The sequence below is a fragment of the Vombatus ursinus genome, unplaced genomic scaffold, assembly GCF_900497805.2.
Source record: "Vombatus ursinus unplaced genomic scaffold, bare-nosed wombat genome assembly UNPS02014830.1, whole genome shotgun sequence".
NCBI lineage: Eukaryota > Metazoa > Chordata > Mammalia > Diprotodontia > Vombatidae > Vombatus > Vombatus ursinus.
Genome location: NW_020954608.1, coordinates 42,851,169 through 42,868,376, shown reverse-complemented (window position 1 = coordinate 42,868,376; position 17,208 = coordinate 42,851,169). Strand labels below are relative to the sequence as shown.

At 39.3% G+C, this 17,208-nt stretch overlaps 1 protein-coding gene and 1 pseudogene across 1 annotated transcript; one reads left to right on the top strand and one right to left on the bottom strand.

Annotated features, from left to right (window-relative positions):
* Nucleotides 1-6,997: 6,997 nt before the first annotated feature.
* Nucleotides 6,998-9,865, bottom strand: ELP5 (elongator acetyltransferase complex subunit 5). Its single transcript, XM_027838634.1, has 2 exons — nucleotides 8,943-9,865; nucleotides 6,998-7,322 (listed from the first exon to the last, which is right to left on the bottom strand). The coding sequence occupies exon 1, from the start codon at nucleotides 9,833-9,835 to the stop codon at nucleotides 8,966-8,968; it is 870 nt and encodes a 289-aa protein (XP_027694435.1). The 5' UTR covers nucleotides 9,836-9,865; the 3' UTR covers nucleotides 6,998-7,322; nucleotides 8,943-8,965.
* Nucleotides 9,866-10,099: 234 nt separating this feature from the next.
* On the top strand, nucleotides 10,100-13,254 carry LOC114025345 (annotated as a pseudogene).
* Nucleotides 13,255-17,208: the final 3,954 nt, after the last annotated feature.

Sequence of the window (17,208 nt, the reverse complement as noted above, 5' to 3'; positions counted from 1 at the left end):
CCCTCTCTTAAAATCCAAACATTTGAACCACTTCACTTGCAGCTTCTATATTTTTTTAATATAACTAACCCTAAACTCTTTGAGGACAATAAGGACACTTGTTTCTTCTTTCAGAATTTTTAGCACTAAATCATCTTATAGTTCTTTCTGATTGCGCAAATGAATTTACCTTTCTGAGTTTCTCTTGACTCTTGTGCTTATGGAATTGCAAAGCTTCTAATCAGCTCTGGTCTTTTAATCAGAAATGCTCCTTTTCTCTGTCTTCATTCTCTCACTCGGTGACCTCACCAGCTCTTATGGGTATAATTATCATTTCTAGGCAGATGACTCTAAAGTCTCTCTATAAAGCCCTAATCTCTCTCTTGAGTTCCAAATCACCAACTGCCTATTGAACATTTTGAACTGAATTCCTTAAGCATCTTAAATAATATGTCAAAACAGAAGGTGTCATCATCCTTCCAGTCACTCAGGTTTGCAACTTCAGTGTTATCTCCAACCTCTCACCTTCTCTCAAACCACAGTTAATTGCTAAATCTTGTTATTTCTACATTCACAACACTTCTCAGGTAAATCTCTTTCTCTCTACTCACATGGCCACCAGCCCTAAACTCAGTCTCTAACCTGGACTATTGCAATAACCTTTTAATTGATCTCCTTGCCTTGTCTTGCTGTACTTCAAACCATCCCCTATAGAGCTCACAAAATGATCTTCCTAAAGTACTTGTCTTATCATGTTGCTCTTCTCAGTAATATTCAGTGACTAAATGTTCCCTCTAGGATCAACTAAAAACTTCTGTGTCCTATTTAAGGCTCTTCAAAACTTGCCCCCTTCTTTTTACATATTGTCCCGCTACACACACTCTCTAGAAGCCATACTATTTGCCACACATCATGTTCCATGTCCCATCTATAAGCCTTTGCACTAGCTGCTTATCATATTAGGAATATTCTCCCTCCTCACCTCCACCTCTTAGAGCTTGTCAAATCCTGTTTACCACTTAAATCCTTTCACCTCACTTCAAACTACCTTTCCAGTTTTATTAGGCATCATTACTCTTTATGCACAAAACACTCTAGGTAGTATTCCATTTTCCATCTCTGTCCATTTGTACTGACTATCCTCCATACTTAGAAATCATTTTCTCCTTATCTCCACCTCTTAAAATCCCTAGTTTTCTTCATAAACCTGCTCATGCATTAACATCTATGTGAAGTCTTTTTTCAATTTTTATTTTTTATTCTGAACTTAAGAAATAAAACAAGCATTTCCATAACAAAGTAGAAAAGAAAAAAATGATGATTGCAAATGAAACTGCAAATCTCTTATGTGCAACCTGCTTTTCCTTTTAAAGATATAATAAAGTTATTGTACATTCCTTTTTTTCTTCCTTTCCTTCCCTCCATCCTAGAGATTTGTGCCATTAGACACAAATGTGTGTGTGTGTGTGTTTCTTATAGCACAGTAGTATTCCATCACAATCATATAGCACGACTCGGTTAGCCATTCCCCGGTTGACAGGCATCCCCCACATTTCCAGTTCGTTGCCACCACAAAGAGAACTGCTATATGTATTTTAGAACATTTATGTTCTTTTCCTTTTCCCCTAATCATCTTGGGAAACAGACCTTGTAGTGGTATTGCTGGGTCAAAGTGTATGAATGGTTTAATAACATTTTGGGCATAACTCCAGATTGCTCTCTAAAATGGTTTGATTAGTTCACAGTTCCACCAGGAGTGAATTAATGTCTCAATTTTTCCACATCCCCTCTACCATTTGCTGCTTTCCCTTTCTAATATTTTAGTCAATCTGATAGGTATAAAATGCTATCTCAAGGTTGTTTGAATTTGCATTTCTCTAATCAATAATGATTTAGAACATTTTTTCATATGACTATGAATTGTTTTGATTTCTTCATCGGAAAACTGCCTATTCATGTCCTTTGACCATTTATCAATTGGGGAATGACTAAGTTCTTTATACATTTGAGAAAAGAGACCTTTATCTGAGAAATTGTCTATAAATTTTCCCCTCAATTTTGTTTTCCTTCTGATCTTGGCTACATTTTTTTTTTATTTGTACAAAAGCTTTTTTTTGGGCTAGGCAATGGGGTTAAGTGACTTGCCCAGGGTCACACAGTTAGTAAGTGTTGTGTCTGAGACTGGATTTGAACTCAGGTCCTCCTGACTTCAGGACCAGGCTCTATCCACTGTGCCACCTAGCTGCCCCTGTACAAAAGCTTTTTAATTTAATGTCGTCAAAATTATCCATTTTACACCTCACAATGCTCTCTCTTATTTATTCATAGATTGTTTCCCTATCCATAGTCTGACAGATAATATGTTCCATGTTCTTCAAATTTTCTTGTAATATCTCCTTTTATATCTAGGTCATGTATCCATTTTGACCTTATCTTAGTAAATGGTGCAATATTTTGCTGTATGCCCAATTTTTGCCAAACAGCTTTCCAGCTTTCCCAACAATTTTTTACCAAATAATGAATTCTTATCCCCAAAACTTAAGTCTTTATACTTGTCAAATACATAGATACTATAGTCAGTTGCTGCTGTAAATTGTTTGTCTACTCTGTTCCATTGATCTTTCTATTTCTTAGTACTATAGTTTTGATAATTACTGGCTTATAATATAGTTTAAGATCTGGTACCGCTAAACCTCCTTCCTTTACACTTTTTTTTTCAAATATTCTTGACCTTTTGTTCTTCCAAATGAATATTATTATTATTTTTTCTGGCTTAATAAAATAGGGTTTTTTTTTTGGTAATTTAGTTGGGATGGCATTGAATATATAGATTCATTTAGGTGAAATTTTCATTTTTATTATATTGGCCATGCCTACCCATGAATAATTCATACTTCCCCAATTATTTAAATGTGATTTTATTTGTGTATATATATGTATATATATATGTATATATATATATTTTTTAATTTAGTTCATATAGTTTGTGGGTTTGTTTTGGCAGACGTAGTCCCAGGTATTTTATATTGTCTAGAGTTATTTTGAACAGGGTATTTCTTAATGCTTTACTTCGGTAATTTTCTTATTTTTGTTCAGGTTAACTTCAGGTTTATTAATTTTGCTAGTTTTTTTTAAGAACTGGATTTTAGTTTCATTAATTCCATTGTCTATTTTTCCTCTAATTTTCAATATTCCCTTTGGATTTTTCTAATTGCTTATTAAGTTCACTAGTTTTTTTTTTTTTTTAACTTTTTTGATATGTGTTCCTAGATTTTTCTTTAGCTGTATCCACAAATTTTGGTCTATTGTCTTATAATTATCATTTTCTTTCACCATTTCTGACATTTGTTCTTGCAGGGTTTTGCTGGTGATGTATACAGGATGATTTATGTGTGTTTACTTTATATCCTGCTACTTTGCTAAAATTGTTTCGACTAACTTTTTAGTTGAGTCTTTAGGATATTCCAAGTATATCATCGTATCATCTGCAAAAAGAGATAATTCTATTACCTCATTGCTCATTCTGATTCTTTCTATCTTTTTCTTCTCTTACTGCTATTGCTAGGATTTACAATACAATATTGAATAGTGGTAACAGTGGGTATCCTTATTTCACACCTGATCTTAATGGGAAGGCTTCTAACTTATCTCCATTATAAAGTATGTTTGCTGATGGTTTTAGGTAAATGCTTCTTATCAATTTCAGGAAAAATAGATTCTTTTCTAATTCCCACAGTTGCTATTCCTCTCCCCCAAATTACCTTTTATTTGGTATTTATCTATATGTGTTGTTTTCCTTGAATAGGAAGTAAACTCCTTGAGGGCAGTCACTATTTCCCTTTTTATTTGTATTCTCAGGCCCTAGCACAGTTTCTGGAACTAAGCAGGTACTTAATACTTTGCTAAAATAATAGTATAGTAGGTCTTTCAAAAAAGAAAATAAGTTTAGTGCATCAATACCTGTTTTTGATGGTGCCACACTGGCTCTTTGTGATCAACTCTTTTCTAAATATTCATTAACCACCTCTCTAATAATGTTCCAGTCTTTTTTTTTGGAATCAGCATCAAGCAACTGAACTATAGTTTGCAGACTCCATTCTCTCTCTCTCCTTTTAATTTGAAACATTTGCTTTTGTTTGGTAATATTTTTCCTACATAATAGTTGCTCTTTAAATATTTGCTAATATTTATTGTAAATTTGTCTGGGCCATGGATTTTTTCTTTGATAGTTACTTTATAATTAGTTCAATTTCATTTTTGAGAGTAAGCTACTTAAGATCTCTATTTGTTATGTTGATGTGGATATTTTTTTAAAAAGTATTTGTAACATTCTTTTGACTCCCAGGTTCTCTCCCTCCCATCCCTTCCCCACTCACTGAGAAGGCAAATATATCAATTATATATGTGAAATCATGTGAAACGTATTTCCATATTAGCCATCTCTCGCTTTCTCTCTCACACACACACACACAATTATACTTCAATTTGCACTTAAGAGTTCATCAGTTCTCTCTGGAGATGGATAGTATTTTTTTCATGAGTCTTTCAGAATTGTCTTTGATCAGAGTATCTAAGTCTTTCACAGTTGATCATCATTATAATATTGCTGTTATTGTGCATAATGATCTACTGATTCTTTTCACTTCATTTTGCATCAGTTCATATAGGTCTTACCATGTTTTTCTGAAACCACCTCCTTCATTTCTTATAGCACATTAGTATTACCATCGTAGCCATAAGCCAATGTGGATGTTTTAACTATTTTTAGATAAACTTCCATTTCTTTTAAATTCACAGTTTTACTGGCACACAATGGTAAATGGTATTTTCTGATAATTCTTTTAAATTATTCTGTCTTGTGACTTTGCCTTAATGTTTTACTTTGGTAATTTTCTTATTTTTGTTCAGGTTAACTTCAGGTTTATTAATTTTGCTAGTTTTTTTTTTAATAACTGGGTTTTAGTTTCATTAATTCCATTCTCTATTTTTCCTCTAATTTTCAATATTCCCTCTTTTGTTCTTCCCTTGGATTTTTCGAATTGCTTATTCACTAGTCTTTTTTTTTTTTTTTAAACTGTTGATATATGTTCCTAGATGTTTCTTTAGCTGTATCCCACAAATTTTGGTCTGTTGTCTCATCATCATTCTCTTTCACCATTTCTGATATTTGTTCTTAAATCCACTCTTTATTCAGCATGTCATCACTAAGCCCCCATTTAGGGTTGTATCTTTTTGTTGTATTCTCTGGACTATTTTTATTGCATTACACCAGTAAAGGTGGTGTTTAGCATTTAGTATCCAAATTCCTCTCTAGAATGGTTGGATCAGTTTACAACTCCACTAACAATGCATTAGTGTCCCAGTTTTCCCACATCCCCTCCCACATTTATCATTTTTCTTTTGTGTCATATTTGCCAATCTGATGGGTGAAGTGGTACCTTGTTTTAATACTAAATTTAGTATTGCTTTTTTTTTTAAACATTCTTATTTTTTCTAGCCCTAGCACATGCAGTTTTTGTAAAAGTGCCATGTGGTGCTCACACACACATACACACACACACATTCTTTCCCCCCATGTATTTTTTATTTTTTAAATAATATTTTCCCCCAATTACATTGCAAAAATAATTTTTTAACATTCACTGTTTTTATGCTTTGAGTTCCAAATCCTATCCCTTCCTTCCCCTCCTCCCTGAGATGGTAAGCAATCTGATATGTTATAGATGTGTAATCATGTAAAACATTTCCATATTAAGTCATTTTGTGCAAGAAAACATGAACGACAACAACAAAGTGAAAATACTACGTTTTGGTCTGTATTCAGATGACATCAGTTCTTGTTCTGGAGGTGGATAGTATTTTTCATCACGATTCCTTTGGGATTATCTTGGATCACTGCATTGCTGAGAATAACTAATTCATTCACAGTTCTCCATCATACAGTATTGCTGTTACTGTATTCAATGTTCTCCTGGTTCTGCTTACTTCACTTTGGATTAGTTCGTGTAAGTCTTTCCAGGTTTTTTTTAAAAGCATCCTGTTTGTCATTTCTTATAGCACATTAATATTCCATCACAATTATATATCAAAACTTATTCAGTCATTCCCCATTTGATGAGGATCCCCTCAATTTCCAATTCTTAGTCACCACAAAAAGAACTGCTATAAATATTTTTGTACAAATAGTTCTTTTCCCTTTTTTAGTGGACCTCTTTAGGAGACAGACCTAATAGTGGTATTGTTGGATCAAACGGTTTTATAGTTTGCAGTTTTACAACCCTTTGGGCCTAGTTCCAAATTCCTCTCCAGAATGGTCGGATCAGTTCACAACTCCACCAACATCAGTGTCCCAGTTTTCCCACATTTATAATTTTTCTTTTGTGTCATATATGCCAATCTGATGGGTGAGGTGGTACCTTGTTTTAATTTGCATTTCTCTAATCAATACCAGATACACATAGTCTTTAGTATTCCTGATCAGATGTTTTGTCTTTCAACACTAAATTTTTCAAGTCTGTTAGTATCTTTCCCATCCTCCATAATCTTTATTCATTTTTAAAAATTTTGTTAATACCTTTTGTTTTAGAATCTAGACAGTTCCCATTTCTCCTCTATTTCACTATCCCTTGTGAAGAATAAAAAACAATTAAGTAAAAATGACTGACAAAATAATGCCACTGGATAGTGCATGTAACAATCTGCCATCAAATGGTTCAATGCTTAGCACAGTGCCTGACATACAGTAGGCACTTAATAAATATTTGTTGGTTGATTACAAATGGGGAAGATTCTTCAAAATCTTATATTGATTTACTGAGATCTAGCAGTTATTACAACCTCCAAGAATGTAGTTTGTCTCGGTTCGGTGCTTCAAAAACAGCTACATGCTCTCATTTCGTTACCTACACAATGAGCAACAGCATAAACAAGTACATAATATATAAACATAGGATGGCTATTTCCTTTACCACAAAATAAACGTTTAAAACAAGACTCAAAAGCACACACTGACAAATACTTAAGCATGCTATAGTAACTTGTAATTTTTATTGTATTCTCCCAAAAGGTAAAGTCTCCTCAGAAACTTGTAGGATTGGTGAGTAGGCAATCTTGAGCAATTTCACTTCAGATCTACACTGTCTGCTCAGCTCACTCAAGATCTGTATTTTCTAGCAAGCCAGGATCACCTTGTCAGTGGTTATCTTTTCCTCTAAGAAATATTGTCCAATCAGGAAGTACTTTCCACTGGGCAAATTGCACTTGATTCTGGAAATCACAGGTTCTTAAGCTTACGAGGTTGCTGCCAAGGCTAGAAGATTCATCTCAGGATTGTTTGGTGACCTCTGCTCAGGTAAGAAACATAAAGAAGAATCCTTTCATTTGATTTGATTTAATCTCGGTCTTACCTAGACAGTACCTGCTCTCACTGCCATGTGTGAGCAGCTACCAAAACTGCTGGGAGAAGGGGAGAACAATTGTCTCTCCCATCACTGAAAGTCTGAGGTAAAGTTTGAAGAGTCCTGATGTATTTGACTATCAGGAAGAGAATAAGCAAGAAGGTGGAGTCACTCCTCTTAAAGTCTACTAAGTGGGTTGGCTCAGTGGCCTATCCTCTTTGGCACACCTAGGCCCCCTTCCCCATCACAGGGACTTAAGGACCAACTAGAAGCTTTAGTTCCAGCATATTCCTGAGCAAGAGACCAAGGTTCATGTATCATTAGAAGTGATTTATTATGGGGCAGCTAGGTGGTGCAGTGGATAGATCACCTGAAGTCAGGACTACCTGAGTTCACATCCGGCCTCAACCAAACACTTGACCCTTACTAGCTGTGTGACCCTGGGCAAGTCACTTAACCCCAATTGCCTTTAGAAAAAAAAAAGTGACTTATTATGGGGCCACTGGAAGAGGGTAGGAAGCATGTTCAGTTTCACACGAAGTGACCTAGTCAGAGCACAGGCATGACTGGCAGTGGCTAGGGTGTAGCCCCAACTCCATGGAAATGCTCCAGTCCAACACATCTAAGGGCTCCTCGGACAACCATCATTACACTTAATTTGGACAGAAACTCACTTCTGATACCTGCCCCCCCCTTTACATTCCAAAGATTATTCTCTTTAGCAGAGAAAATGGATTAAAAAACAAAAGTCGAGCAGTTCTTCCTTCTCTCCAGTAATGGTTTTAATCTTTCCACTCACAATGAACAGTGGACCTATCCCTCCTTTGATTCTCCTTTTCTTCCAAATTTAGTCAAAGTCAGCCCCACCCTTTTATTTTTTAATCTAAAATTAACTCAAAGGGAGAGAAAAACAATTTAAACAACATAGGTGAAACCTGTTACTCCATTCAAGGATACAATGAGTATGTACATGATTTGGAGTGATTCTAGAATCTCCTAATTGTGCCCATAATCTTGCAGCTGGTAAACCTAATGAGAAGGGTAGCCTAATTAGTTACCCTTTCTAGAATTTCTGGTTAGCTAGAAGGTTCCTGATGAAATGTTCCCTTGTATTTCCTGGTGAAACAATTCACATTATGGTGTGGTCCATCTTTAATATCACACTTAGGTGTAAAGTCCCTTCAAAAGTTTTTTCCCCCTAACCATCAGTTTTCTTTATTAAATGTTTATCTGGTTTTTTTCCGGATTTGAGAAGAGCAGTTACTCTCCTATCTCCTGATCAATAGCTAAGCTGGGTATGATGTAAAATAAAATTTATATTCAATTATTTTTACAGCAACCACTTATGTACCACCTGCTCTCTGATAGACTGCCTTTTAAAAAAGAGATCCTACCCCTTTTTCCCAGCTACAACTGTTTAAAGATACTGTACTATATTTAACGGGAACTTAAGGATTTTCATAGGCAATTCTGACTATATCAATTTTTGGCTTACACAGTAACTTTAAACCATAACTTTCAAGCTGAGATATGAGTACAGTACAGCAACAGGATCTAGGTCAATACCACTGCTAGGAATTCCAGAACCATCAGATATCCAGGTCATTGTCTGGATCTTCCTGGTCCAGGTAGTCTTCAGCATCAGGCTCATAAAATATTTGGCTGGTGGAAGAGGCTAGAGCAGGATGAAGCAAGGATTGCTGCTTTTCCGAACTGAAATGGAAGGGCAGGGCCAGGGTATCCCGGGCCTCTCTTTCCTTCTTGGACAGGTGGACGTTAAAGGTTAAGTCTCCCATGGCGACCATCGTGGGGGAGGGGGGTCTGCGGTGGAGCTGGGCCTCCAGAGGGGGTTCCCCGTGGAACTGCAGGCTAAAGTTGGGCAGGATGGAGAGCCAGTGAGTCTGCTCGACCGGGCGATGTCTGGGCTTGGGCTGGAGGACGCGCGCAGTGGTGCAGCCCAAGCCGCCTCCCACCGTCACCTCGACATGGGCCAGACTCGCCAAAGCGCCCAGGGGGCCCGGCCCATGCACGTCCTCGTGCAGCAGGCCAAGCACCCGGATCTGCCCGGCGTGGGCGCTGCCGCGGCCCAGGGCTCTCAGCACCTGGCACAGGGCGCTGCAGGGAGCGTGGAGCAGCAGCCAGCTGAGGGAGTCCACGGCGAGGGTGCAGGGGCCGGGCTCGGCTCCACTCACGCACGCCCTCAGGGCTCCCAGGGGCCCCCCGCGCCCGGCCCAGCCCTGGGGGTCTCCGAAGACATCGTGGTAAACGAGCCGCCGGTTGGTATCGGCGTCCAGGCCTTCCCTGAAAGCCTCCTCGCTCACCTCGCAGCCCAGGACCTGCACTCGCTCCCCTTTCAGGGCCACCTCCCGAATCAAAGCCTTCAGCAGGCTCCGGCCCTCCCACTCCACCGAGTCTCGGAGCAGCACCAGGTCGCCGCGGCTGCCGAGGAGCGGCAGCATTTTCTCTCCAGCTTCTCGGTGCCCCGTCAGTCTTACCAAGTCCTGCCCCACACGCGACTCCCACCGGCGCGCGCTGATGGCGTCACAGGGCTTGGGTTCGGATTCCGACGAGGCGGGACCCCTGCGAGTCCCGAAGGCCTCTTCACGTCGCGCGCTGTGACGTCATCGGCCGTCCTCTGCGCGGGAGGCGGGGCCGAAGGCAGGCGCGCCTCCTGATCCCGTGACTTGTGGGGGGCGTGACTGAGGGCTGGAAACGTACGAATACGGCGAAGTGGAGGAGCGAACCTCGAGCCACCTCCGGAGTCAGGGCGGGAAGGTAATACGAGCCCGGTACGGCCCTTCGAAGACACCTCCCCTCCCTCCTTGAAGAAAGAGTGGGGGAGGGGGCGGCCCCGTAGCTCGCCTGGAATAGCCGTTAGGGACCGTTGTGATGGCGAGGAAGGCCAGCCGGGGAGCGCATGCGCCGTACTGCTCCCTCTACCTTTTGGACATCCTGGGTTTTCTCCTGCTTTCATCGAGGATACCTTTGTTATGCTCTACAATCATCTTAATAAGCGTGGGAAAGTGGAGGCCGCCGGATAGCGCGGTGGATAGGACGCTGGACCTGGAGACGAGGAGAGCTTAGTTCTAAGGAGGCCTTAACCGTGTGCCTCTGGGTAGTTCACTTCTTCTGCCTTAGTTTCCTCTTCTGTAAAAATAGAGATACTAATAGCTATCCCCAAGGTTGTCTTGAGGATAAAAGCACTTGGAAAACCTAAAGAGCTACGTAAATGCTAGTACATATTAAAATAAGGATAGTGTAATAAAATGTTAGTAGCAATAGAATAATAGTTATTGAATTGCTGGAGAGGAATGAAAAGTTAGTTGGAGGATCACAAGTTCTCAATGAAATGCTGAAGACACAAAGGAAAACAGTTCTGATGAAGAAAAAGTTGTCTAATGTGGATGCATAGGGAAATCAGGCAACTAAAAATTAAAAAAAAGTATATGCATTGAAGGAAGAGCATGTAATGAGGAATGAATATACACTGTAAGTTTGGCATAGCCCTGTAAGAATAGTGTCAGGAGTGCTAATTTTTAGAAATAGAAAAAGGAACCAAGATTGGGAAAGGCTTTTGTTTTTGATGATCACAAATACATAATAGAAGACCAGCCTCAGACACTAGCTATGTAGCCCTGGGCAAGTAATGTAGCCTGTCTCAACCTTAGTTTCCTCATCTGTAAAATGGGGATAATAATGGCAGGAGACTGACCCACACTGGACCATGGAGAAGTAGGCAGATGCCACTAATGTCAATAGCTGGCACTGGACTGAGAAGGATGCTTCAAGGTCCACTGATAAACTGAAATCCCTGTTTCTGTCAATCCAAGTACAAGGTGAAGAGGGCAACTGTTAGGTGACAGAAGTAAGCAAGCTTGATGGAGAGGCATCAATCAACAGTCACAAAGTCAAACCCATCTTCTTGTATGAATGGACCATCAAACAGAATTGAACAACTAAGTCAGGAGTAAAATACAAGGGACACTGGAGATCCCCAACTTGTCAGATGAAAACGACATCAGTGAAGTAGAGGTTGTTGTGAGTTTTGCCAGAGATAACATGACACAACCCTCTTGGCCTTAATGAAGCAAGAAGGTGTGACAAAGATCTGAGATGCAGTGGAAACTTATATCAGGACTCTTAAAACAGAATTCATGCAGGGGAAGATGTTACCTACTCTGAGTGGCGAGACAGTAGATCCAGCCCCCCAGCTGCCTGAGAAAGCTCCAGAGTCCAAAGTCAAACCTGGTACTTTGTTTGGCAAGACAGCCTAAAACCGTTAGTATGAAGATCCCTACCTGCAGGGTCATTTTGAAGGACACTCCTCACCAGAGGAGCTCTTTAGAGTATTTGTCACTCAGGAGATGGTTCAGGCCTTTACCCATGCTTCTGCTGTGTTAGAAGCAGATGAGGGAGGAAAGTTTTACTTACTGGATGGCAGTGTCACAAAGGGGTTCTTAGATCTGGTCCCTGAAAAAAAGACTGTGATGAAATGGAGGTTCAAATCTTGGCCTGATGGACACGTCGCTACTGTTGCCTTGACCTTTATTAACAAAGATGAAGAGACAGAGCTTCTTATGGTGGGCAAAGGAATCCCATCTACAGAGGAGACAAGATGACTGGCAGTGGTATTATTTTGGGAGCATCAGACAGACTTCTGGCTATGGTGCATGCTTATTTTAATGTTAACTTCTACAGGACCATGGCCCACCCAGCAGCTCAGTATAGCTCTCTACTGTCCTTCAGCTGTGACTGACAGGATTGCACCATCCCGGCTACGATTGTGGGGTCTAGTGTCCTCCTCATTCATATACCATGGATTTGTGCATGTTTTCTGCTGGGCAGGATCAGACAGTGATTTCTCTTTTATGTCTACATATACTAAATAAACATAACTTTGAAAAAAAAAAGGTCCCAGGGTTTGTTATTAGGATAAAAAGACAATATTTGTGAAGCACTTTGTAAACTTAAGGGCTACATAAATGCCACAGCAAGAACAGCAACAACTGTTACTACTGCAACTTTGCAACAATTGGTCATTAACTATTTTGCATTTCCCCTCCAGTAAGCCAAGTGGACTCTTTCTCCCCTATGGTTTGTCTCTCTCTGGGTGATACTTCCTAGCTAGTCCTGTTGCTTCCTTTGCTATGCCATTGCCTCTGCAACCACTATGATAGCTATTGCCAGGAAGAGGAAAGATGTCTGATACCTTTGAGATCTCACAAGGCCCTGAACCAAAGGAAAGAAGGCAGAAACGGATGATGACCCAATAACCAACATGTCTGTTGCCTTATGTGTTCATGGGCAAGCTGTCTCTTTCATGCCCCCTATTGACTTCTGGGAGCTCAGCAGAAAGGAGAGTCCAGGATTGCCCTTTTAGTTGTAACCTGAGTCCCGAAGCCCATAGGTATGGGATTCTGTCCTCATTAATAGATAGCAATGTCCTCCACCTGCGTGAGGGGCAGGGAAGAGTTGATGAGAAAAGGGAAGAATGCCAATCTCTTTGAGTCTCTCTAGGTCTTATGTAATCTCCTTAGTCTTTTCAGGCTCTGCAGTTGCTTTGGGTACTTCTAGCTTCCAACTTCAAAAATGAAGATGGAAAATGCCAACCCTACTTCAAGTTGCTGAAGGAAAAGACTCTGAGAAGAAGCCAGCAAGAGAGGAGCTGTCAGTCTCCATCATGTCCCTATCACCAGCTTGCTACATTCGAGACTTTGGGAAACTTTCTCTTGCTTGAGGTCTGGGACTCTTCAGTTGGTTGAGCTTAGTTACCTCACTCCCAGTGGGAGACCTTCTTCACTCTTTATTGTCTGGTATATATTTTCATATGTTTACTTTCTCTGAATTCTGTTTTGCTAGAGACTTGGATAAATGGGTTTCTTTGCTACCTTCTCTATGTTCATTGTGGAACTGATGTTTAGTGGGAAGGGGTGGGGGGGGGGGCATGTCAAGCTTTGGAGATAAACCTTGGGGGTGGGAGGTCTTTCTTTCCTCCCCCTATTAAGGACTAGTAATCAGAAGTTTAGGTTGAGCCTAAAAATCGTATCCCCTAGAACAACAATATTTAAGAGAGCAGATATAATTCTAGCCCAGTATCCCCCCCCTCTAAGGAGAAAAGAGTGGTCAAGCTTCTGGCCCCAACCTCCTGCTTCCTCTCCGGAAGGAAATACAGTCTCTCTTGGAGAAATATCAGAGGGAGAAGAGGCTGGAGATGACTATTCTACCTCCCTTCAAGCTACAAAATGACACTCCCATGCTAAATGATGGGGACAGCCCTTGCTATATAGTATATCTCTGGAGTTCTGGCTCAGCTGTCAATTAAGCAAATCTTCATGGATAATGAAAAAGGTTCTTTCATTATAGTTCTCCAAGGAAGAGTTGTGTCACAAGGAATGAAAGAAACATTAAACACCTACTATGTGCCAGTCACTTTGTTAACACTTTACAAATATCTCATTTCATCCTCACAACCCTGGGAGGTAGGTGCTATTATTCTCCCCATTTTACAGTTGAAACTGAAGTAGAGGTTAAGTGACTTGCCCAGGGTCACCTAGCTGGTAAGGGTCTGAGGGGATCTGAACTCGGGTTTCCCTGACACCAGGGTCAGCATTCCATCCACTGCAATACCTAACTGCCTCTAAAGGAGGACTCAGTGGGGTTGATGGTGGGGCAATAGAAGGAAATGACTATCATAAAAGCAAAAGGCTTCAAAACTTTAAAAAGTCTTCAATAAATTACAGCATTCTCTGGATCAATAAGTCTAGTAAACTTGTTAAAAATAGGAAATGGGTATTATCTAGTACTTTACTTTGTATGTATTGTATACATTGGTATTTATTCACTTTATGGTATTTCTATGAGTACTTGTCTTTGCCCTTAAAATGTAAGCTTCTTTCTAGTAGCCATTATTTATTTCCTTGTATGTATCTTCTGTCCTTTCACAATGATCAGCACAGAGAAGGCACTTAATAAATACTTATTGATTGATGAGGATGTGACAGCATTTTGTGATCACCACTTCCTTTTCTAGGTATTTATTAATTATTGCTAACCAGGAATTAAAGAAACTCACCTAAAGTTTTCAGATCCCATTCTCTTACCTCTTTTTTTCAAAATAGGGACCTTTTTGGGGGACCTTTACCATTCCTTAGGCCTACGGTACTTCTATCATTTTTGGTTTTTAAAACATTATTGACCATAGTTCAGTTCAGTACCCAAGTCAGTCAGTCAACATTTATTAAGTGCCCACTATGTTCTAGAGCATTGTACTAAGTTCTGGGGATACAAAGAAAGGTATAGTACCCAAGGATATAGTTCATCTGAGTCTGATGAGTTGAACTGTATAGAGCAGCTAGATTCCCTCTCACTCTTTCCCTACTTATCTTGGATATAATTTCCTATTACTAATTTTTTCTTTCTAGTACAAACATTATTCTTCTTTGCAGAGAAAACAAAAGCCAAGAAAGAGTTAAGCAGCTTCTCTCCATAGTCAGTTGCTATCATCTTTTCCACACGTAACTGCAGTCCTATACTGTCTTTGAATCTCTTCTTTTTCTTCAACAATACATTTTAAAAATTATTTTAAAAGCCTTTTTGTTGTCCTTAGATTTATCTGTCAGCCTCAGATCTTTCTGAGCCTTAGCACTTCTCATATGATTTTTACAGGCCTTTTATATCATTCCCCCACTACCTTTACCTTCTACCTGGTTAATATCTTAAAAGAAAAACAACAAAAGAACCCTAAACTGCTAGATGAATTAGTTCCCTGTGCATCCACATTAGTCTCTTTAAACTCTCTGTCCTTTTATTCCTCTTGGTGTCTTTAGAATTTTATTTTGTTTAAGGGTATCTTCCCTTACAGAATTTTTTATCATGGTATCGTTTCTAGTATTCCTCTGAACCCTGTAAAATCTAGTACCCCAAAATCTAGCATGCATATCAGAATACTCCTCTATCACACATTTTAAGATGGAATGGTCACTTCCATGATTTTGACCTTCAGTAACTAGTTCCTGGTTTAGGGCAGCTAGCTGACACAGTGGATAGAGTGCTGGACCTGGAATCAGGAAGATTTATCTTAGTTCAAATACAACCCCAGACACTAGCTGTGTGACCCTGGACAAGTCACTTAACCCTGTTTGCCTCAGTTTCCTCATCTGTAAAATGAGCTAGAGAAGGAAATGGCAACCACTCTAACAGTTTTGCCAAGAAAACTCATGAAGAGTTGGACTCGACCAAAAACAACTAAACAATAAAAAAGTTTCTTCAGGTTGGTGAGAACAAATCTAGAACGGCAGTTCCTCAATTTGCTTCCAGCTTTTAAAGGATTAAATTATCAATGAAGGAAGCCAAAGCATTATTAGATAATATGTTTTTGGAAAAGAGAGAACTTTAGCAGATGTCTAGATAATTTGAGTCCCTCATCACCACTACAACAACATTCTTCTGTGCCAGTTTGGTGAGCTGTTTCCTGAACTCCTAATTTACTTCCTCTTCCTGTTGAAATTATCTCTGGTGCCAATCTTGATTACATCTTCTGCCTTTGTTTATCTTTACCCAAATGGTCTCTATCATGCTTACATTCTCATATGAGTATATTTTCTTATTTTACAATGTTACCCCCTTCCCTGCTTACCCTATTCTGTTCCTTTTGAATAAGATATATCCTTCCAAAGAAATATTCTAGTGATAGCTTTCATCCTATCAAGTTTCAACGATAAACTGCGTGATCACATTTGCTTTTTTATATTTGATTTTCTAGTTCTCTTTAGTTGTGATTCACTTTGTGTATTTGCTTGTCAGGGGTGGGGAACCTGCAGTCTGGAGGCCACATGTGGCCCTCTAGGTTCTCAAGTGCAGCCCTTTGACTGAATCCAAACTTTGTTCTGTGAAGTTGAGGACTTAGCACTTGAGGACCATGAGGGCCACATGTGACCTTGAGGCTGCAGGTTCCCCACCCCTGGATAGCTCTCTGAGACCACTGACTTTATTGCCTCCCTTCTTTCCTTCCATCCTTCCTTCCTCTTTGGAAATATTTCATGGAGTTGCACAAACTTTCTATCAGAACAAGGTACAAAACAATTCTACAATATATTTGTAGGAAAGGAGAAATAAACAGTGCCAAATTCTTGTTTACATGTTGTAGAGCAACTCATTTCCCTCTCTCTGTGATGCTCTTTTCTACCATCCTGGAGGTCCTTTTGCTGTCAGTATTATTTATTTAATCATTTACAGTCATTGATATCTCTGCTTGGGACTCTATCATGTAACATCAACATGTGGTTCTTGTGTAACTATTAAAACCTTACTGATAGAATATAAAAAAGAATAAACAAAAAGCTGTTGGAATTTTCAATCAGCTACCCAGCTGCACACTATTTCTACAAGTTCTAGTTTAGATACTTCTAAAGCTTTAGGTAAAAGTCTTTGTGTGATAGACTGAAGTGAATACCTAAGGAAGAAATCATTCAACTACAAATCACAGATATATGCACCAACAAATGTATGTATACATACATATGTATAATTATGTGATAACTGTTATGTAATAATCATAGATATACATATATGCATAAAATTACAGATGTAATTTAAAAATTCATAGAAATTACTAAGATTTAAAATAAATAATAAACTTCATTTTACTTTTCATCATTTGTGCTTCTTGGACATCTTCGGCTATGCTATTTCCACTGGACTGTACTAAGGCAATTATTTTAACTTCCTCCCAATTGGAAAATTGGACTCTGTCCCTGAAATTATACTGGGTTTTGATAGGTCAAAGTCTTATGTTCCAACCTTTCCTGGATATCTCCAACCATGCCACCTCTCA

Coding starts and splice junctions, on each gene's coding strand:
- ELP5 (XM_027838634.1), bottom strand. CDS start 9,835: ATGCTGCCGCTCCTCGGCAGCCGCGGCGACCTGGTGCTGCTCCGAGAC.